General features: G+C 42.1%; 1 protein-coding gene across 1 annotated transcript in view; it reads left to right on the plus strand.

Moving 5' to 3' along the window:
* Positions 1 to 1,263: 1,263 nt before the first annotated feature.
* HSD17B4 (hydroxysteroid 17-beta dehydrogenase 4) overlaps positions 1,264 to 23,829 on the plus strand; it is a 79,424-nt gene continuing 56,858 nt past the window's right edge. Inside the window, exons 1-4 of the mRNA XM_048503681.1 lie at positions 1,264 to 1,401; positions 5,569 to 5,622; positions 13,865 to 13,972; positions 23,335 to 23,394. Of these exons, the coding sequence (XP_048359638.1) occupies positions 1,344 to 1,401; positions 5,569 to 5,622; positions 13,865 to 13,972; positions 23,335 to 23,394 (280 nt within the window). The 5' untranslated portion in view covers positions 1,264 to 1,343. The remainder of the gene's footprint in view (positions 1,402 to 5,568; positions 5,623 to 13,864; positions 13,973 to 23,334; positions 23,395 to 23,829) is intronic.

Below are 23,829 nucleotides of genomic sequence, written 5' to 3' on the forward strand. Positions count from 1 at the left end.
TGTAGAAGGCATGCTGCTGCTCCAGTTCCTTAGGACATCTTTCTAATATAGTCATATAGGTTTCCTAGGGGTATTCCAAACAGCAACTCTTGGTGCCAGAAGCAATGTTCAGATTGGACACTGTCCTGAGAAGTGTACGGTCCCCAGTGTTTGATTCTGAGTGGTGCAAAGCTTATTTTGCAGTACACAACTTTTTAACTGTCATCAATGTGACTGAATTTGCAAACAAAGAATGAAAAAGATAAGAAACCACTGGAGAGCCTCCTGTCACTGTAGTAAATTCAGCCATTAAGTTAACTTGGTGCAGTTTGCTTAATTAAACATATCCTCAACTGTTGCTCCATGCTATTTTGCAGCAGAAGGTACAGCTTATCAAAATATAGTTTCAGACAGAATAAGTGTAACTCCTATGTTAAGAATGGGATGACCCAGAAAGGGGTCTGAAAGAAGCAGAAGGCTGAAGAATTCATGAGATTGGAGGAAGCAAGGCTACCAGGTTGGATATTATTATAAGCTCTTAACACCCTTGCTGTTGGGAACTAGTGGGAATGGAGTTGTTTATTTTTGCTATATTGTAAATGTTAGAATTTATTGTTTCAGGGTTTTTTGTGTGTGAATAGTGAGAGTTCTTTTGGGGATCTTCATCATCTTGAATCCAGTACACCAAGCTTCTGGAGTTTCCTGAGGCACCCACTTGCAGGAAGAAATGGATTTGGCATTACAAGACTGTAATTAGAAGGACTTGAAATGAAACTTAACAGGACCCTGAAGTGTGAAATGCTAATGTTTAATAAAGTGTTATACGTTAAGAAAAGTAAACCATTTTGTTTAAAATTTAGTTGTTGCAAACTCCTTCCAAATTCTGCCCTACAGAACCAATAAGCTGAGGTTACAAAAGCAATATCCATTATTCTTTTCCAAGCTCCTTTCCATTTGAAAGATGCACATACGCTGAATATGCATGCAAACTTGAAATGGGCAAGGATCCAGCTGTTGTTGACACGAGCTATTTGCGAGTTCATCTCACCCGTATAGAAAAACTTCAACAGTTTTTAACCATTTCTATTTGCAATTGCAACAAACAGATCTCCACTTGAGAACCTCAAAATATCTGGAACTTTCTACGCTGCTTTCGGCCGTTTTCCTCGCCGGTTCGACTGTTTGCTTTCTCAAGAGCACTGCGACTTCCCGCGACAAAACTACATTTCCCAGGATGCAGCGAGCTCTGAGGCGCACGCGTGTTGTCCGCGCCCTTTGCCCGGCTTCGTTCCCAATTACTCTTTGCGCAGCTTGCTGGCTTGGCAGGCTCCTTCGGGGCAAAGTGTGCGGGTAACTGGTGCAGGATGGCTGCTCCGTTGAGGTTTGACGGGCGGGTGGTCCTGGTGACTGGTGCTGGTGGAGGTAAGCAACGACTTTGGTTGTTTAGGAGTATTTTATCCGCCTATGGAAAGGGAAGGTAGGTGGGCGGGTGTTACCCTGGAGAATCCTTGATCATAGGTAGCTGGAGGACGTACGGAGAAGGGGATCCTGTGTGCAGGTCTATTGGGAGAAAACATTTCAGTTGCATTATAAAGTGACTTCGAAAGACAGCTAAAAAAAAACCCCCCGTCTAGCCCAGTAACTTGGTTACTGATAGATGCTTCTGAACCTTCACAAATGACAAAGTTTTTGCTGTGTTTCTCTCTCAAATCGAGCTTTTTAAACGAAGTTTCTCTTCAGCGTTCTGGAGACTTTTATTCTCCTTCTGCCTTTTCCCAAATAACTCACAAACAAAAGCTTGGAACCAGCAAGAAGAGACCTGAAGTGGTAGCCTTCGTCTCGTGACTGCATTTTGCCTTTGTGAAATGTTCTTGGCTTCAGTGTCTCAGGACTGTTGCAGCAGGTAACTGATGGGGAGGAGTTTAATCATATTACAGTGATGAAGCAACTGCTAAGAAGATATCAAATGTAGATAACAAAATCATGCAACTTTAACTAGTTCAGCAGAGTGATTTGAACTTGGGAGTCACGTGTCCTCAGTTCAAAGTGTTTTGAGTATCGTTTGGGAATGAGCAAAAAGGTACAAGCACACCCAGAGTGTTTTGAACAACAATAAATGTAATCCTAAAAACAACTGCTTATAGTGCCACTTGTTAGTATTGCTTCAGTACTTTAAATATTAATGCCTCCAAATACTTCAAAGTCAGGGATGATCTTTTCATGTTGCTGTTTGCAAGTTTAGCACCAATCTCCAGTGGTGGCAAGCTGTTGTAATTTGCCTGTACATCATAATATCTACTTGCAGTTTCAATCTTGAGAGGGGCTGGAACCCCTCAGTAGATGGCGCGACCCCGCGCTAGTGTAAATGCCACTTGTGCAGGTGTAAGGGGCATTTATGCTTCAGAGGCACTTATACTTATGTTGGGCAGCTGTGTGGCAGCACGATGCCCAGGCACCAGCAGTGCAGGAGTACCTCTGGGGCAGGAGCTCATTCTGATGCAAAAGTGCACATTTCTAAGGAGCAAGACCAGTTTGGTTTCCTGAGGCCTCCTGGCCTGGAAATGCTGGCAAAAAGGTAGGCACAACCCATGGAGTTTCACAGGGGGGAAGAATTAGGACTAATAAAAGGAAACACTTCTTCACACAAAGTGTGATTGGTGTTTGGAATATGCTGCCACAGGAGGTGGTGATGGCCACTAACCTGGATAGCTTTAAAAGGGGCTTGGACAGATTTATGGAGGAGAAGTCGATTTATGGCTACCAATCTTGATCCTCCTTGATCTGAGATTGCAAATGCCTTAACAGACCAGGTGATCGGGAGCAACAGCCGCAGAAGGCCATTGCGTTCACATCCTACATGTGAGCTCCCAAAGGCACCTGGTGGGCCACTGCGAGTAGCAGAGAGCTGGACTAGATGGACTTTGGTCTGATCCAGCTGACTTGTTCTTATGTTCTTATGTTCTTAGGTGTTTGGGGCATCATCTCAGTTGGCTTGCTTGCCATGGTTCAACAAGTCTCTTGGGAGGCAGAATATCTATGCCATTGCAGGCTGTGGCTCAACCCCCCCCCCCCCCCCCAGGATTGCACTGAAAGTCTATTGGGTTAATGTTATTAGTTGGTCAACAACAAATACATCCCTGTGTTTTAGCAAGGCTTTTTGAAAGTACTGTTTTTACCCGTTTGAAAGCATCTTGACTTATTATAACTGAATAGTTTACAAATTTAAGTTTACAAATCCATACACTGCAATTGTGAAAGCTGTCAGTTTGAGTACCTTTAAACATACATTTACAGATCAGCCAGGCAGACATTCAACGTTTATTGCTGAGTAATGTTGGAAGTGAAAACAAATGGGTTTTTTTGAAAAGTGGTAACAGTTTGTAATGCAGTTTGTTAACTGGCCTTTTCTTGGAAAGAGGGTATCCCTCCTGTCCACACTGATCGGGGAATTTTTGAATGTAGGATGTACTAGGTCAGGTATTTACTACTGCCTGGCAAGAGAGGTCCAAGCATGAAATCCCTCAGGAAATATAGTCATTTTAAAAATAAATACATATTACTAGCAAGGGATTACTGTATGCTTACTCTGATTTCTTTCTGCATACAAATCCAGCCAGAAATGTAGGCCTAGTTTTTCCATCCAATACTACTTATACCTACCACACATATAAAAAAGCGAGTGTTTCTTGGTACCAGAAAGACAGGTTGCATGTTTCAGTGTAATTAAGTGTGATTTGCATAATGGTGTTTCTAAAGAAATACTCTGCGACATGCTGTCACATGTTTGTAATAAGTTCTGTCTAAATGGGGGGTTATGAGAAAGCTGTTATTTTTCAAGACTATTCAAGAATGTGTATCTCAGTCTGTAGTTCAGAGCCTTATGATCGTAAGAAACTCCCTTTCCCTAAGTTATCCAGTATACACTGATTGAATGTGACACTGGAAGTCTTCTGCTGTTTGAAATCTGTAACTAGAAATGTTGGGGACTTAATATAAGTCCAGTTCTGTTCCAGAGAGCTGTGTCTCCTCTTATAGATGTAAGACTTTAAGAACACAGGATAAATAACAGCCTCCGCTCTCTCATAAAATGTTCACTTCTTAAAACATTTTTTTAAATGGCCCCTTTCCTTGGGAAAATACTCAGATATTGCCCTTTGCTTGTTAACTTTATGTGCATATGCGTGTGTATGAGTTGTATACAGTGTGCACATCTATTTCTTTGAATAAACAATTCATACACATTGGTTGTCAGTTAGAATCACTTTTTTTTTTAACAAGCTCTTTCCTTTTAATGAATTGGGTAACATTTGCTTGGAAACAAACTTGTTTGGTATTCATGGCCTGCCAGAGATGTTCATAAAAATGATTAAATTCGCCAGGGGATCACATGGCACATAGTAGCTGAAAAAGAGAGTTAATTGGAGAGCCAGCATGGTGTCGTGGTAAACAGTGGTAGACTCTAATCTGGAGAACCAGGTTTGATTCCCCTCTCCTCCACATGAGCAGCCGACTAATCTGATGGACCAGGTTTGTTTCCCCTTCACATGATGCCTGGTGGGTGATCTGAGACCACTCACAGTTCTCTCAGAACTTTCTCAGCCCCATCAATCTTGCAAGGTGTCTGTTGTGGGGTGAAGTAGGGAAGGAGTTTGTAAGCTACTTTGAGACTTATGGTTGAGAAAATCAGGATATAAATCCAAACTAATCCTCTTTTTCTAATTCTGTCAGTAGAAAACTGCATTAACAAATAGTGAATGCACCATCGTCCCTGTAGGAAGCACTAGAGATTCTGAAAATCTACAAAAGTGGTGTTGAACTACAACAAACCTTTAGGAAGCCTTAGAACCAGGAACGCCTTGTTGCCATCTCAACTGAAGAACAGTTCTTCCTGACTGAGTGACTTGAGAGCATTCTTCTGAATGAGCACGAGAAAAGGAAGATTGTTTATTCTGTGAAGGCTTTTCTTTGAATTTGTGTGTAGCCTATTTTTGCCAAGCCAAGTGTTCTTCTGTTTGCTTGGAAACAAATTCATTTCATTGGAAAAAAACTATAAAGTTCTGTCCATGCATCTTAAACTTGCTAAGAGTTTTGACCCCTGATAGAGGTTTTTTATATAACAAGGTTGAGATTGGTGTGTGGGGAAACAAAATTGGATTTTTACAGTGTTGTTGTATATTCACTGATGTTAAACTTAAACTTCAACACACTCCAGCTAACTTACTATGTAGCAAATTAACTGAAAGATATTTCTTTCCTTCATCTATTATGCAAGAATAAAGTGGGGTTGAGAACTTTGGTTATCGAATGCTTTATTATAAGGCTCTCTAAAGCCTAAAGCACTGCAGTTCACGTAGATCGTAAGCATAGTTTCTTTGGGATGGCATTTCTGGGCACAGGACCACTGAGTAAGCTGGCATATCTCTGGCATTAGCCTTCTGTTTCTGAGGTTGTTAAACTTCTCATTATCTTATTGTCCGAGTCTATGTAGGGCAGCTTCAGAATGGATTTTGCTCATTAGCTGTGTATTTTTCTCTTTAAACCGAATAAGGTGCAATTTAAAAATGTTTTTATATTTTAATTCCCTATTAGGATTGGGCAGAGCATATGCACTGGCTTTTGCTGAAAGAGGAGCTTCTGTGGTTGGTAAGTCCACTTTTTGATCTTCCACCGGCAACCTTTGTCTTCATAACTGTTAGATAAAATGCTGCAAGTTGTTCTGTTAATCTTTGCACTCTGTACTAATAGTTTCTTTCTGAACTCTTGAAGGTGAGCTTCCTTACTGAGCTGCTTTTCTGTTGAAACTTCCCTGACCTAATTTTGATGGCAAGGCAGAAGTGTATGTGGAGTCACTTCTGTGTCTTGCACAATGCTTAGTGGTGCAGCCTTTTTGCCAGAAGCCTGCCTTGTACTTATGAGCTGAATACTTGCTGATTGATAAGTGATAGTTATAGCAAGTTATTTGAACATTAATGTTGTCCAAAAGCAGGGATACTTGTGGCAGAATAAAGCTGCAAAGTGTGTTGGATTGTTATGGAATCACAAATGAAATAACGGTTACTTGACATGAGCTTTTGCATGTAGTCAGTCTTGATGGGCAGCGATTACTTCATCTGATGCATTAAAAGCAACTGAAGAGTTACTCTGTCAAGATAATTTGTGTATCCATGCATACACTTCATTGTAAACTGGACAATGAACTCATTTCTATCCATGCTACCCCTCCTAGAAGATTAAAACAACACATATAAAGACCCAGCATTGTATCGTGGATAGAATCTCAGATCAGAAAGTTTGAGACCAGGATCAGGCCGCCATCCTGCCAAGGAAATGTCCTTGGTAATTTCAGGCCAGTCATTTTCTTTTAGCCTAATCTGTCTCATAGGCTGCTGTTTATGAGGATAAAATTCAGGAGAGATTATCAGAGGTGTAGCAAGGGGGGAAAGCACCCTGTGCACTGGTGCGTCCTCCGCCCCGGTATGCCCGTGCCACACCCCCGGAATACCCTCGCCACACACCCCACAGGGGTATGCGCCCTGGTGCATTGAGCCCCCTCCTGCCCCCTTGGAGTTACTCCTCTGGAGATGATGATGGAAGCCACTTTGGATCTCCATTGGGGAGAAACACGGAAATAAAAATGAATTTCTTCCTCTAATTAATCATCAAACCAGCTCTTTGAGATAAGTTAGGGTGTGAGCACGAGACTGACCTAGAGAGCTTTAGGGCTGTGAAGGGTTTGAACTTGGGTCTTCCTGGTCCTGATCAGATGCTGCTGCCTGCAGTGAGTCTGGTTAATTTCCAGATTAATGAGATAGGATGAGGGGTATTAAAACAATATGCATGACATATTATTTTTAGTTTTTAATCCATAGTGGAAGTGTCAATGCCTTTCTGGTCACCACTAAGTTTTATTCCCTTACTTTCTCTTGCTTCCAGTTACACTTGGTGATGCTTTCAAGCCTAAGGTCCTACCTGCTGAGCAAAATTTCTTATGCCAGTATGTTCCACTGAAATTAACTGGACTTGCTTGTAAGTAGATGGGTTTAGGCCAGGGGTCTGCAACCTGTGGCTCTCCAGATGCTCACGGACTACAATTCCCATCAGCCCCTGCCAGCATGCTGGCAGGGGCTGATGGGATTTGTAGTCCATGAACATCTGGAGAGCCGCAGGTTGCAGACCCCTGGTTTAAGCAGATGAACACTTCCACTCTGTCCTGAGATGTCAGCGGCTAACTTCCCCTGGTGCTTATGTAGCATTGTTGGGGTAGTACAGAATTTTCATTCTGCTATGTATAAATTAGTACCCGGAAACCACACAAACAGTTTAGTGATTGACCTGGTTCACTGTGGCAATTCATCATGACGTGACTGCACATGTCACCTTGAGGTGGAAGACAAGAAAATCAAATGCAGGCACCCCTGAGGAACAAAAAATGAACTAATGAATGAAAACTTTTAGAAATCAAGAGGTTTTCTGACAACTTAGTAAGAAGACTGATCTGGATATATTATCCAATAAAGAGAACAAACGAGGCTACAAAGACAACTAAACCAAGATTGCGTAAGACTCCTGAATCCTAAACTGAAACAAACAGAGATGGAGAGGAATATGTGAGCCTTGGGGTCTTTTCCAAGCTTCCCAACCATAGCCTGGAGTACCATCTGAAATGTTTATGGGCCTGATCCTAGGCATGGAAAATGTGTTGTTCAAATTCTCAGGCAGTCCAGAACTTGCAGAGTTGTACTACAAGCCTGTTAAGAAACCACAGCTTTTATATTTTAGCATAGCTTTATATTTTTTTTAGAACAAATGTCCCATTCATTTGTGGATGTTTGCAACTCTAGTAGTATGCAGAGTTCCTATTTTGCTGCCAAGCATCTTTTCAGTAACTCTAGCTGGTTTTTTAAAATTCAGATTTAGTAGCTGTGATACGATGGAGCTGTTTGCACATGCACTGGGAGACTACACATTGCTCTGTATTTTCTCTGCAGCTACTCATGAAATAACTTATTTAAACTGAGCAACCTGCACTGTCTGAGCTGGGCCTGCAGTTCCTTTTAAAAGGGGTTAACAGCTGTTTTGGGTTATATTATAACTTTACTCTGGAAGTTCTCATAGTTAATGTAAATGCAAGCCAGCTTTATTTTTTATTTAACCATGTCCAACATATCTCCCCAAGTACAAGCTGTGGAGCGTAGAACAGGATCCTCTTGTATCCAGATTTATATTCTTTAGCTACTAATATGTTTTATTATCTTTTAAAGACATTTTTAGACTTTTCAGGAAAAAAACACTAGTCATTTTCAGCAGAGGTATCAGTTCTGCTGTAATTGTGTCATGTCATATTTGGTTAATGTATAACCTACAGTGGAAGACAGTTAAAGAGATTGCTATCTAAGATTCCAGAAATCTATGTAGCACTTTGTTCTGTACCAGTTTATTTGTACATTCAACCAGTCTTGTGCTGGTTTCTGTGTTGGTGACTTTCTGGAATTGTGAGAAAATAAGAACTTTGTAGCTGGGATTTTTCATAGTGATACTAGAGAGTCAGCATAAGTGGTTAAGACAAGTGGACTATAATATGGAGAACAGGGTTTGATTCCCCATTCTTCCATATGAGTGGCAGTGTGGTGAACTGGATTTGTTTTTTTGCTCCTGCTCATGAAGCTGGTTGGATGACCTTGGAGTAGTCCCAGCTCTCTGAGAACTCTCTCGGCCCCACCTACCTCACAAGGTCTGTTGCAAGAAGAGGAATGAAAGGAGTTTGTAAAGCATTTTGAGACTCTTTGCAGGTGAGAAAAGCAGGGTATACATTCAAACTCTTTGTCTCTTCTTCAGGTGGTAGGTGACAGAAAGGTTTCAAAATCTTTTGGAACTAATGTCAGCTGTACTTCAGCATGTCTGATGTTAAGGTTTGCTCAGCATATTGACTTTCAATCACACAGTGTATTGTGCCATTCCTATGACTCCCTTTCATAGAGATCGCTGCTGTATAAGGCTACTGCAACATGGTACCTTCGGATGAGGGAGAAAGCAGGGTGTTAAATCAAGAATTAAGTTAGCAAAGGTATTATAAATGCTGTTGCAGAAATCTTAAGATCAGCCTCTCATTCTCACTATAATCTTTAGTACTGTTGAGCAAAGTTGGCATTTTCAGTCTTGATTATCAGTCTTGCATGCTCTTTAGTGTTTGACCTCTAGGTAAGTACTACAAGGATTGAACTTTTCCCTTATATGCTACACCAGTTGCTGAGACAGTTAAGAATAAGAACTGACTGTTGATGTGCCTTAACATTGTGTAGCTCACTCTTGAGTGCTTCGTGTTGCACAATTCTAGCTGGCATCATTTCTGGGGATCCACATACTTCACTAAGGTGTTGTAACTGCCCGGTTATTCTGCTTTTAGATCAAAGGGCAGTTTTTCTATAGTGAACTTTCATGCCAGATGCCTGAATTGTTGAATAGGCTGTCAAATTCACGGCTTTCTGATGTGGGCAAGTTTATGTCTGTGTTTGAATTTAAAAGGCATTCCCTTTATATCACTAGCTACTCTACGCATCATTTTTTTGGTGAACATTTTAATATATGTCAGCATCACTCTTGAATAGTTGTGATACATTTTGCTTTTATGAGAATACTTCTGCTTTGCTTTTCCATCCAAGAACTTTCAAAGAAGTTAACAGTTATAACGCTAAAAAGCAGCTGTGAAAACAATGAAAGGAAAATAGCAGAACACAAAACAATTGCGTGGAGCATCAGAAATGACAGGAGCAAAAATAATGAAAACTCAATGTGGAGTTGATATTAATAATCTTTCTTGTCAAATGCATGAAATGAAGATGACCTGTCAGGTGTGCCCCGGATCTCCTGAGACAGAAAATTCCACAACTTGGCTACCACCACTGAAAATGTCCAGGTTTATCTTCGTGTCTACAGTAACTTGTATGGGACGTGACAGAAAGCAGGGAGCTGCAACTGAAGTGTATTTTTGTTGGGCAGTTCCACATAGTATTTGTCTGGAGTAGCCATTCAGGGGAACAACTCTAAAAATTGTACCTCCAGGGAGTAAAAGTGTCAGAAACCTTATAAGCATCTCAGTAGCCAAAATGACACAGACAGGGGTGCTGAAATTCAGATGAGAGAGACAGTGTAAACATGTAATGGAGCATATCTAAGGTGTTTTTTTTTTAGCTAGCTTGTACATGTGCATGGAGATCTTAACATGGGGTGAGTATGTACCCAGACATATACTCATGTAGATATCTGAAGTGGTAATAGTGGCAAAAGAACTGTATCATATGCCATTTTACACATTTGGCTGTGCTCTTTTGTTTTAAATAAAACTTGGAAAGAATACCTGTGGTTTAAAAGTATTCATAAGTGCTTAGGTGCACATTAAATATACTTTTAGAATTATAATACTGTCTCAGATCTATGAGTTTTATTGTGTTTGTTGTGATTTTAGATATTTCTGGATTCTTATAACCTTTGAAATGCTTTGCCTCATGAAGCTGGGATCTCAAGCATCCACATGTTTCATGACAAAAAATTAGTAGTCACATGGTCTGATTGCAGATAAAAAACATCACTGCTGTAACTCTTCCAATTTATATGCTAAGGTTTTCCAAAAGTTACAGGACATGCAGGATGAACATGGAGGACAGGACTAGCAAGTGTTTAAGAGGTGATGTAGTGGGGGTCCTATGCAAGCTGCCTGCTTAGTTGTGTAATCATTGTGCATACAGTCAAAGCTTCTTAGGTGCTTCTGTTGTGGCTGTAGGATTTGCAATGGCAAAAGATACCCAGCTCTCTTTGCTGTTGTGTGTGTTTTTCCCATTCATACATGGCCCTTTTGAACCTGTTTTCCTAACTGTTGCTGTCTTGTTCTTATGTGCAATTAGAAATTTATGCAGTGGTGAGCAATCTGCAGCATTTTTTCTGCAATGAAAAATAATACAATCTCACTGCTTTGTTTAATATTTGAAACAGCAATATAATTTTGAAATAATAATTAGGCTTCTCCATATTTTGTGCTACCATTTAAATCCAAAGTCTTTGCAGGGCAAGTCTAGGGATGTATTTTTAACATGTTTCATCACCTGAGATGAATTATCGAACAAAGTGGAAGCAAACACTAAATTGCATTCTGTTACTTAACCACATGGGGGTAATGCTGCACCATAAAAAAGCATCTACATGTCGAATTCACCTTCTCCCTGAAGCTTTCTTCCTAGATAAGTTGGTTTTCATTTTTATTATTATATAATCTGTGTGTGAAAACATGTAAATAGTCCCTGCATCTTTTTCACAGTTCTAAAGCATTGACTTGAAATTCGCTAGAGAAGGATTAAAAACAATTGGTGTTACTGTCTGAATATGAGGTCTAAATACGCTAGGAAAAAAGCCTGCAAAATGAATTTTAGCATCCAGGACACTTGGGACTCGTTATGTTTAACAATCCATTGTGCTTTTAAACAGACATAGGCGACAGATGGCCTGCATATGGCCCCAAGGTAGTTTTGTTCATCCTTGATACTCTTGTCAGAACTTTGACAACTCCACTCTTAGTCTAGATGCATATTATGTGGTTAAATGTGTTTCTGGTGTTGGTGTTTGCAGAGATATTTGAGAGCACATATAAATTATCATAGGTAAGCTGTGTTAATTAAAATTCTGAAACCATCTGTTCCTGATTTGTAAATGTAGACAGCATAATTTAAATTTGAAGTACTGACTTGAACTTTTCATGTGTAAGGGTGAAATGTGTTTGGATGTCGTACGCTTCCACTGCTAGAATGCAGCTGCATTTAAAAAGAAGACCTGTTATGAAATATGGGACTATGTTTTGTCAGTGCTTTGTAACGTATTTCTGGCAGGCATATAATGCCATACTCTTACTAAAACTAGAAGAGTTTTGGTTTTGGTCAGGCTTGGCCTGGATGGTAGACTTCTTGGAAACATTGCCTTGGATACTATGATGGAAGAAATGAAGATCATAATTATAATTCTCTGAAGAAGCAATTATTAGTAAGTGGTTTTAAGGTTCTCTCATTGCCTGAAACCAATAGAACGAGTTGCACTGGTCTGGTGTTTTCATTGCTTCGGGAAGGTTCCTATTAGAAGTGTTCCAATTGTGCAAGCGTGACTGAAGCAATAGAAGTGTCAGGTCCAGTCTGGTTAGCCATTCTTGCTATTATCTCTGAGTAGCAGTAAAGCCTGTTTTATGACCAAATAAAATGGGTTCTAGACAACTGTTGGTGGGTTAAGAGCACCCACTAAAGGGACCTACCCCTCCTGCCTTTTCTGTCCCTTTGGTGGACACTGGGTCAGGGCTCTTGCTGTTCTACCTCCCCCGCACAGGTGATCTTAAGACCGGATCTCAAAACCCTGGGTCTCTCAGTATGTCGTTGGCTCGATCCAGCAGGCAAGGAACCAGGCACGACCCTCACTGCTCTTCCACTACCATCTCTTTTTGCCTTTCTTTGCCGTTGCTAATTGGCTCAAGGATCATTTATCTGGCCAGTCCAGGCCATGGATTGGCCCCCTGGCCTAAGATCCTCCCTGCTTCTTCAACGAGTGAGGGTGGGGGCATGGCTGAGCCAGGCTGTGTTGTTGAGCTGCCTGGCACCATGGCCATGACTGCAAGCCTGACTGGGTTCCCTCCTGCTGTCTCCCAACTGTTTCCTGCACTCTGCATCCTCTCCCAGTAGGCCAAGGCTTCCCTGTTGCCCGCTCATGGGTGGGGAGAATCCTGCCTTGCCCTGCCCTGCCCTGCACTCCTTTGTGTTGACATCTTTGGGCCTGCCAACCTCACCTTTCTCCACCTCTGGCAGCTTCCTGGGCTGTTGTGGCCTTTCTAAGGCCCACCCTCACAGTTCCTGCCCACTCCATGTCACTGCAGCTGCCTCTCTCTGGGTAGGTAATACTATCTCGGGGAAGTCCAGATTGATTGGGAATGTCAACTCTGAACAGTCTCTGTCTTGGCCTTTCCAGAGTTCCAGAGCTGCTAGCTCCTGAGCGACCCGGTTGACTAACTGCTGCACAGGATTCACTTCTAGCCAAGTGTCATGCATGTCTTGGCTGGAAGTGAGCCCTCTGTTGCAATTGGCTGGCAGTGTGTCATCGCCGCACATTCTATTCTTTGTGAATTATATCTTGGCATTGAAAGGAGTGGAATTAAGTTATCTTTAAAAGGTACAGTCAGACCCCCGGTCCTCTATTCTGACTCAAAGTTTAAAAAAAACCCCCTCCTTCTTCTGGTTGTTTCACCCTTTAACTATGTTTCCAGAAATTCTTGCGGAGAAACTACCTTGACATTGAAAAGACAATTGTGTCCCCACTAGCATCTTCTCTGAGGACTCCATTGCTGCCTCTTCCCCTGTCTCATTCATGGTTAACAATTTTATTCCTTTTTTTAGCCCAAATTAGCCTCCAAAAACAATACAAATACCGTAACATGATTAAGTATATATCATTTAGATTAGGGGTCTGCACCTGCGGCTCTCCAGATGTTCATGGACTACAAATCTCATCAGTCCCTGCCAGCATGGCCAGTTGGCCATGCTGGCAGGGGCTGATGGGAATTGTAGTCCATGACCATCTGGAGAGCTGCAGGTTGCAGACTCCTGATTTAGATGAACTGGGGCCAGGCATGATGGAAGGGATGCTGCTGCAAGCACTAGCCATTCAACCTTTCCTTATTGTCACAGGAAAGATGAAAATGTTAGATCAGTATTTGGAGTCATGAAGTTTCTTGTCCACAGCAGCTACGCAGCAGAACTAGCTCTGAATTTACAATCAATGGGTAGAATGCTTTATAAGCAATGGAGATACATATGCCAGATACAGTAATAGTTGGCTCATTACTCTTTTTTTCTGTGTTATGCAGTGAATGATCTTGGAGGTGACTTCAAGGGACATGGAAAAAGCTCTTCAGCTGCTGATGAAGTTGTTAAAGAAATAAGAGCCAAAGGTGGCAAAGCAGTGGCCAATTATGGTATGTTCTTCCCACCCCCCCACCCCATAAAAGGATGTGCCTCCCAAACTAAATATGTGCCTACTACAGAATACAACTTACCATCCATTTGAATGTGAATCGGGAGTTCTGTTGAAATTTCAAGTTTGTCACATGAGTACTTGAATAAGTGTTTTTTGCAATGGAATTCTGGTTATTTGGTTCTGGTCTGTAATTTGGAAGTGAAGTCCAGTGTTGGGATTCAGCCAGTTTACACCGGTAGCTAATCCCACCACTTAACTGGTTGTTAAATTATTTGAATCCCACCACTGGTGAAATCCAAATAGGATGTTAAGCCACCCAAATTACACAGCTCAATTATTGTGTAGGAATTGCTACATTAGGTGGACAGTGTGGAGTGATGACTCACAAGCCCACACTTTTTAAAAGTCTTCCTCCCAAGTAGGGACCCAAATTGGCTTACACCATGAACATAACATAAAAACATAAGAAAGAGCCTGCTGGATCAGACCAGAGTCCATCTAGTCCTGCATTCTTCTACTCACAGTGGCCCACCAGGTGCCTTTGGGAGCTTACATGCAGGATGTGAAATCAATGGCCTGCTGCTGCTGCTGCTCCCGAGCACCTGGTCTGCTAAGGCATTTGCAATCTCAGATCAAAGAGGATCATGATTGGTAGCCATAGATTGACTTCTCCTCCACAAATCTGTCCAAGCCCTTTTTAAAGCTATCCAGGTTAGTGGCCAACACCACCTCCTGTGGCAGCATATTCCAAACACCAATCTCACGTTGCGTGAAAAAGTGTTTCCTTTTATTAGTCCTAATTCTTCCCCCCAGCATTTTCAATGTATGCCCCCTGGGTGTAGTATTGTGAGAAAGAGAGAAAAATTTCTCTCTGTCAACATTTTCTACCCCATGCATAATTGTATAGACTTCAATCATATTCCCCCTCAGACGTCTCCTCTCCAAACTAAAGAGTCCAAAACACTGCAGCCTCTCCTCATAAGGAAGGTGCTCCAGTCCCTCAATCATCCTCGTTGCCCTTCTCTGCCCTTTTTCTATCACTTCGATATCCTTTTTGAGATGGGGCGACCAGAACTGAACATAGTACTCCAAGTGCGGTTGCACCACTGCTTTATATAAGGGCATGACAATCTTTGCAGTTTTATTCTCAATTCCTTTCCTAATTATCCCCAGTATAGAGTTTGCCTTTTTCACAGCTGCCATGCACTGAGTTGACATTCCCTGGTCTGTGACGGATAGCACTGACCCCTATAGCGTGTATGTGAAGTTTGGATTTTTTGCCCCTATGTGCATCACTTTACATTTTGCTACATTGAACTGCATTTGCCATTTCTTAGCCCACTCACCTAATTTATAAAGGTTTGCTTGGAGCTCTTCACAATCCTTTGTGGTTCTCACCATCCTACATAATTTGGTATCATCCGCAAACTTGGCCACTATGCTACCCACCCCTACTTCCAGGTCATTTATGAATAGGTTAAAGAGCACTGGTCCCAAAACGGATCCTTGGGGGACACCACTCCCTAAATCTCTCCATTGTGAGAATTTCCCATTTATACTCCCTGTCATCTTTTAGTACACCTTTTGTTCCTTTGTCATCTAACGGGTCTACCGTTTCCCTAGCTGGCTTCCTACTTTTGATATACTTGAAGAACTGTTTGTTGCTGGTCTTGATGTTCGCAGCCATGTGTTCCTCATAATCCTTTTTTGACTCCCTTATATTAAATTAAATATAAATTTCCATTCATATTTACAGTCTCCAAGTCAGACCAAAGTTTTTTTTTAATTAACTGGATTCTCCCTGAGCAGGAAAAGGCTTGACTTCCCTGCGAATGCATCAACTTACAATAAATTTAATGAAGAAAATGCCTCCCTGAGAAACCTTATATTACTATGAAATATTAATAGACAATATTTAGCAAAACCATCTTTGACCTCAAAAGAAGCTTATAACACGTGGTTCAATAAAGATTGTCAAACTCACAAGGTTGTTACGTGCAAATCATTTGACCAAGCATGAAGAACTAGCTCAACAGCTGATTATGGAGATTATTCCAGACTAAAAATCTTTATCCCAGACTAAAATCTTTAAACCAAAGATCCTTTTGGAAAATAATTGACAACCAAAATTCCTATTTCTGTGGGTGTCAAAAATGGGTGTACTCCAGCCGCTCATTTATTTAATCTATTTTTGAATGCACTATCATCCCCTCAAAATTCAGTAGAAAATCCTCTCCCCCTCCAATTAGGCATGTACCCTACTCCATTTTTGCTATGTGTAGATAGTGCGGTGATATTATCAAGAATTGGCCTTCAGCGTTGCATCCAAGCTTTCCACTGGTTTTGTAGCTGAGACCATTTAACCATAAACTATGAGAAAATCAAAATCATGGTGTTTGCAAAATCTTGACACAGCTAGGCTTGGAGATTAGAAGGGATTCCTAAAGAACAGGTGAGGCAATATAAATACTTATGGATAACCTTTAGTTACAGCTATGTCACTCACCATATAAAAACTATAAAAAACATTAAAAGGACCCCTTGTCTCCTGAAACATTTTTATCACTTTAAGAGCAACAAATATGTTCCAGCTGAGCTCAACATTTATTTGGCCAAATGGTTCAACGTATATTTTATGGAATTCCTTTTTGGATCACGACCTTTAATTCTAAAATAGAACATCTGCAATCTCAGTTATTCCGACAGATGCTGGGAGTACCCAGTAGTGTAACTAACACCATCATTTGCTCCAAACTAGGCCAACAGAGACTAGAAACTAAAGCATGAATTTCAACATTCTGATATTGACTGAAAATTCATTTCCAGATTCAACCTACAAGCCTTCTGTTATGCATGCTGAGTGACACCTTTATCTCAAGTTGACATAAATTTGTTCTGAGGAAATTACTTCAACTAGGACTTGAAACAAACTCTTTGGCTGGGTTGGTAGAAAAACATATTTTGAGAACTATATCAGAGAGACTGGAGGACCAAGAGAGGCAAACTTTTGCAGAAATTGCACATAACACTTGAGCACCTTAATTTTTCAGATTATCTCACTTATATAAGAGACAAATGCCTTACTTAGCTTCTTCCAACACATTGGCAGGCATTTATGCTGGCACATCTAAATGTCTTTCCATCTAATGCCATTTATGGCAGATACAAACAGATTCTGTTTCAGCAGATTATGTATTTTTGGTTGCTTGGCCCTAGACCCCTGGTGGCTAACATATGGCACCCGTGTCAGGGGTGGCACTCAGAGCCCTCTTTGTGGGCACACGTGCACAGAGTTTGTCATGTGGGGAGGCGGAAAATTGCCTCCCCCCCACACATACACATCTAGGCTGGGCTCAGCTGCTGGGCGCAACGTGCGTGCATCGTGGTGACCAACGAGGCCTCAGCCGGCGGGCCTGATGCCTGTGCTCCGGGTGGCTGCTGTCGGGGGGTGGAAGGTGGAGGAAGAGGCAGAGGCAGAGGAGGCGGAGATGCTTGAGAGGCAAAGAGCGGCGCATGCAGGACTTGCTTTGCAGGCATGAGGATCATTTTGCAACTAAGTGTCTTTTGGAATTGGGGGAGGAGCAAACAGCAGCGCAGGAGCAGGATGATTGGGTCTGTGAGTGCGCGAATATGGGAAGGGAGGCTTGTTGGTGCTGAAGTGGTTGTGCGCATGCGGGGGGGGGGGGCTTATGAAGAACATGAGGCGATTTTCAAATTGAGCCCTTTATTTTCCCACCATGATTTTTCTGAGCTGAGCCTGCCTCCTAATCTCCTGAGATTGCAAGTTCAATTGGTTCATTGAGGCTTGATTTCGGGCTGTTTAGGGGTTTTCTATGGCAGTGGGTGGTAGGGTCACCATGGACTGCCTGCACGCAGCCTCCAGCCTCCCCATGCCGGATCCTGCTGCCACTGCCCCCCGCACCTGCATGCCTGCCCTCCACTGCTGCCCTAAGCTGCCCCCCTCCTGTTGCCACCACCACCTGCCAGCGCACAGCATGCTGCAGAGGTGGACTGCTCCTGCACATAGAGGCTCCACCCAGCCCAGAGGCGCCTGCCAGCATCACATCTCACCTGGCCGAGGGGCTCTTCCCCGTGGTCGCTGTGCATGGAACTCCTTTGCAGCCGGAGAGAGCCGCCAACAAAGCCCTGGGACTTGCCCCTCCACCTGGCCTCGCTACTTCATGCTGATCCTTTTCATCATTCTTTCTCTCCAAGCAGCCTTTCAGTCTCTCTTTCCATAATTCTTTCTCTCCCCAACCAGCGTTGTTGTAATGTGCCACTGCCTGCAGGTAACCCTGTTAAGCGCTGTTAAACCCCACTGATTTTCATGGGAAGAACTAAAGCACTATCCTTTACCTGGGAGTAAGCTTGGTTGCTGGCAATGGGACTTGCTGCTGAGTAAACCCTCCCAGGGTCGTGATTCACCCATTTGAAATGTTGCATGGTTGCTTCAAAACAAAGCCACTGACTACCACCAAGCTTACTCCCAAGTAACACACGCCTCCGCGCCAACTGCTTTTCTAAACTAAAACCTTAGTATTCAGGTTAAATTATCGTGTTGGCACTTTGCGATAAATAAGTGGGTTTTGGGTTTAAGTTGGGCATTCGGTCTCAAAAAGGTTCACCATCACTGCCCTGGACTCTCTAATGCACCTATTAATTGATTGCAAAAAATTCATCTGCCATGGTTGTTCTTGGAACAATATCTTACAGATAAGGGTCGTAAATATCTAAATGTGAAAAACTAACAAAGATTCTGACATAACTGCAGTAATGGCTAAATTTTTATCAGAAGTTATGATTTAGCTTATGCCAAAATGTGAAAAAAATGTTCATTTCTCAGTCAGTGGTTCTGCTGCAGTAGTATCCATAAACTCATCCAGGTGCATTAGTTAGAGCTGAAAGTGAGAGCTGCTAATTCTGCTTAGTACTTTCATGGTAATTGCACTCCTTTATATTTCAGGGCTACTTGAAGGCTACTTGAATATGTTGTTCCTGATAGTTTCTTGCTCTTGGACTGGATGTGCTTATTGTTGTGATATGGAAATAGCTTCTAATATACTTTAAAGGAAATAAAGCTAATTGGAGAACTGTTTCACCTATTGCATTGCTAATTGGAGAACTGTTTCACCCATTGCATTTCTAATTGGATATATATTAAATTAATGTGTACATATGAAAAGCATTCATCTTAGGTACTTAGTCTATGGAGTTGGGATTTATGCTGTCCCAGTACTTGCATTTATTATGACAAATGTACATTTCTTACCATATAATGTGTAAAGTAGCCCTGGGAGTCCTGTGTTTGATACTATATGTCTTTTGAGAGAGACTTGTTTTCTCTTAACTTATGCAAACATAGCTGGGAAGAGTTGTGTACTACAGGTCTTAGGCCTTTAATATGATATTTTATTTTTTATTTATTTTGTAAACTGTTCTAGTGTGACTTATTCATATATCTTTAAAGAAATTAATTATTGTGCTTTCCTGAATTAAAAATTGTGATGTCAGAACTAACCAAGAGCTAAATGTTTCCTGCATTCCCACAGATGACCAATTGAATCACTTAACCAACAATCAGTACAAAATCTTTATTTATTCAACAGTTAAAGTGTGCTTTCTCTTTTAAGGTTACAAACACAGGTCTGGATACAATGTACTACTTATGCATCACTGTCCAGTTGCAGTGACTTGTGATCTCGTCCACCAGATGGCGGAGAACCACTGGAAAGGAGCACAATGCAGTGAGCTGAAACTGAACCAGAGAATGGATCAGCAGCTCTTCTAATGTATATGGAAGTGTCTTGCATCCATACCAGGGCTCTTTGGATCCATTTCAATCTATCTACAAACCTGTGGATATGCATCTGCATTAACAAGGTTAATGTGAATGTGGTTCTCTTAAGTATAGCTTATGAGTACTCATAAGTATTGCTTGTGCTGGGAAAGGGCTGGATAGTAAGTAAGTAACAATAATAACAACTGATATGATAAAACATCACATCAAGAAAGTTAAAAACTGGACAGCACCTGGACATGATCAGCTACACAGCTTCTGGCTCAAATACCTAATCAATTTGCACCCAACAATGCAAGTAGTTCGGTGAAACCATGCAAAATGATGAAATCACTGAATGGCTAACAACAAGAGACGCTGAAGGAATGGTTGTGAGTCAGCTCAGGATTCAGACTGAGCAGGAATGCAGGCTTATAAAAGGCAGCTGCAAACAGTAAGAGTTGCAGGAGCAACTTTATGAAACAGCCTGATAGTTTTTTCAACGCCTGCTCTTAGATTGAATGTTTGGATTTGTGGACCCGGACCAGATTGACTGACCTGCCCCTTGCTTGGCTTGTATGGCTTGCACTGGACTTGGACTGGCTTTTCTTCTCAGGATCTCTTAAAGTGAAGCCTCCCCCCGCTAGCCAGTTGTAACCTAAAACTCCTGTGCACTCAGCAGGCCACGACACATGTGCTGGCTGATTATGTGAAAAAAGTCAAGAACAGGCAATGATTGAATTGAAGAAAAGACATTTGCTGAAAGCCCAGAGAACCAAACAGGAATACAGAAAAAATGTGATTAAAATGACTGAAAGCTGGCACAACAAAGAATTGCATGGCCAATTTCTGGAGAAGATCCAGGATAAGGTGAATATTGAGAATATTTTTTGACAAAGTTCCTCACCAGAGACTGTTGAGAAAACTCAGCAATGAAGGAATAAGAGGGGAAGTCCTCCTATGGATTAAAAACTGGTTGAGAAACAGGAAACAAAGAGTGGGTGTAAATGGGAAGTTCTCACAATGGAGAGATGTCGGGAGTGGTGTCCCCCAAGGATCCGTTTTGGGACCAGTGCTCTTTAACCTATTCATAAATGACCTGGAAGTAGGGGTGGGTAGCGTGGTGGCCAAGTTTGCAGATGATACCAAATTATGTAGGGTGGTGAGAACCACAAAGGATTGTGAAGAGCTCCAAGCGGACCTTGATAAATTAGGTGAGTGGGCTCAGAAATGGCAAATGCAGTTCAATGTAGCAAAATGTAAAGTGATGCACATAGGGGCAAAAAATCCAAACTTCACATACACGCTACAGGGGTCAGTGCTATCAGTCACAGACCAGGAAAGGGATTTGGGCATCTTAGTTGATAGTTCCATGGGAATGTCAACTCAATGCATGGCAGCTGTGAAAAAGGCAAACTCTAAGCTGGGGATCGTTAGAAAAGGAATTGAGAATAAAACTGCAAAGATTGTCATACCCTTATATAAAGCAGTGGTGCGACCGCACTTGGAGTACTGTGTCCAGTTCTGGTCGCCGCATCTCAAAAAGGATATTGAGGAGATAGAAAAAAGTGCAGAGAAGGGCAACGAGTATGATTGAAGGATTGGAGCACCTTCCTTATGAGAGGCTGCAGTGTTTGGGACTCTTTAGTTTGGAGAGAGGAGGCTGGCTGAGGGGAATATGATTGAAGTCTACAAAATTATGCATGGGGTAGAAAATGTTGACAGAGACACATTTTTCTCTCTTTCTCACAATACTAGAACCAGGGGGCATTCATTGAAAATGCTGGGGGGAAGAATTAGGACTAATAAAAGGAAACACTTCTTCACGCAACGTGTGATTGGTGTTTGGAATATGCTGCCACAGGAGGTGGTGGATGGCCACTAACCTGGATAGCTTTAAAAGGGGCTTGGACAGATTTATGGAGGAGAAGTCGATTTATGGCTACCAATCTTGATCCTCTTTGATCTGAGATTGCAAATGCCTTAACAGACCAGGTGATCGGGAGCAACAGCCACAGAAGGCCATTGCGTTCACATCCTAGATGTGAGCTCCCAAAGGCACCTGGTGGGCCACTGCGAGTAGCAGAGAGCTGGACTAGATGGACTTTGGTCTGATCCAGCTGGCTTGTTCTTATGTTCTTATGTTCTTATGAGAAGACCTGGCTGTGGTTAGCAACTGGAACTCTGAAAAAGGAAACCGAATCACTGATTTTAGTGGCTCAAGAGCAGGCAATTATGACAAATATGATCGAGGCCAGAATTGAAAAAATCCTCAGATGATGCAAAGTGAAGACAGTGCAATGCAAGGAAGGCAACAAAACTGCAGATCATGTTCTCAGCTGCTGCAAAAAGATAGCCCAGAGTACAAACCGAGGCACAATTCAATAGCCAAGATGATCCCCTGAAATTTATGCAAGAAATACATTAGGACAGCTAAAAACTGGTGGGATCGTTGTCAAGTGAGAGTAATAGAAAATGAGAAGGTCAAGATCTTGTGGGACAAAGTATTGGCACATAATACCCCGAACATCACAGTGATCAAGGGCAAGAAAGTGACCGTCATCAACATAGCAGTACCTGCTGACAGCAGGGTCATTGAAAAAGAACATGAGAAGGTCAGTAAATACCACAATTTGAAAACTGAGGTTCAGCGACTATGGCACAAACCAGCTGAGATCATCCCAGTGATAATCGGCACCCTGGGCATCATTCCAAAAACACTAGGACAGCACTTGAAATATCTTTAAATCGACAACATTAACATCTGTCAGATTCAGAAGGCAGTCTTGCTGGATCCGCACGAATACTATGCCGATACATTACAACTTCCTAGGCCCGTGGTGGCAAACCTATGGCACTCCAGAATTGAAAAAATTGGCCATGCTGGCAGGGGCTGATGGGAATTGTAGTTCGTGAACATCTAGAGTGCCATAGGTTCGCCACCACTGTCCTAGGCCTCTAGGTGAGGATCGAATTGTAATGAAAAGCCAACAACCAGCTAAAGAACTTGCATCTGTGACATCCTAACCAATAAAGGGATAAGCAATGGAAAGTCGTGACAACAAACCCTCCACCATTGATGGGTGACATTCCATCCCCTCCCTCCCTCCCACATGCACCTTACCCTCACCTAACTGCCCATTCCATCCAGCGGTGCTCCACAGGCCGTAGGTAGCCCTCCTGCTTCTCCACCCCACCAGACTGCCTAGGCTGGCAGAGCAGCTCAGGAAATGTCTCCTTCCCCATCCTTTGCTAGGGCCCATTTCATCTCCCTCACTATGGGCTTTGCCGCTAGTTAAAAATAATAGCCATGGTTGTAATTGCTGCAGAGTAGCTATAGTCACAGGCTTTATTTTGATCAGTATTTGTAACTGCCTCTTTCTTGTATGCCACTATGTATGTGTCTAAAATCAGGACTACTGCATGTGAAATTAAATGTGGTCTGGCCTAAAAGATGTCTGCCTCTTTGTCATTTGTGGGGGAAAATATCTGTACTTTGTATATTGCCTGTATTTTAAGATGTTTGTGTGTTTTTGTGACTGATGACTGAGTGATGTTGTTTTTCCTTAACTTGATCTTTACAGATTCAGTGGAAGCTGGTGAGAAGCTTATACAGACAGCACTGGATGCATTTGGAAAGATAGGTATGATTTTTGGATTATGTGGATTAAGGAGCAGCAGTGGCATAGTGGTTAAGAGCAGGTGTACTCTAATCTGGAGGAACCGGGTTTGATTCTCCGCTCTGCTGCCTGAGCTATGGAAGCTTATCTGGGGATTTCAGATTAGCCTGTGCACTCCAACACATGCTAGCTGGATGACCTTGGGCTAGACACAGTTCTTCTGAGCTCTATCAGCCCCACCTACCTCATAGGGTGTTTGTTGTGAGGGGGGAAGGATAAGGAGTTTGTAAGCCTCTTTGAGTCTCCTATAGGAGAGAAAGGGGGGATATAAATCCAACTCTTCTTCTTAATCAGTGGGGAAATAGATGTTTGGAGGATCCTGCCTTAGCCTTGTGCCCTGTTGATCCATTAAAAAAATTACACTTTAACATTTGGAATCTGCCAGAATGGAGAAATACT

This window comes from Sphaerodactylus townsendi, linkage group LG07, assembly GCF_021028975.2.
Source record: "Sphaerodactylus townsendi isolate TG3544 linkage group LG07, MPM_Stown_v2.3, whole genome shotgun sequence".
NCBI classification, from domain to species: Eukaryota; Metazoa; Chordata; class Lepidosauria; order Squamata; family Sphaerodactylidae; genus Sphaerodactylus; species Sphaerodactylus townsendi.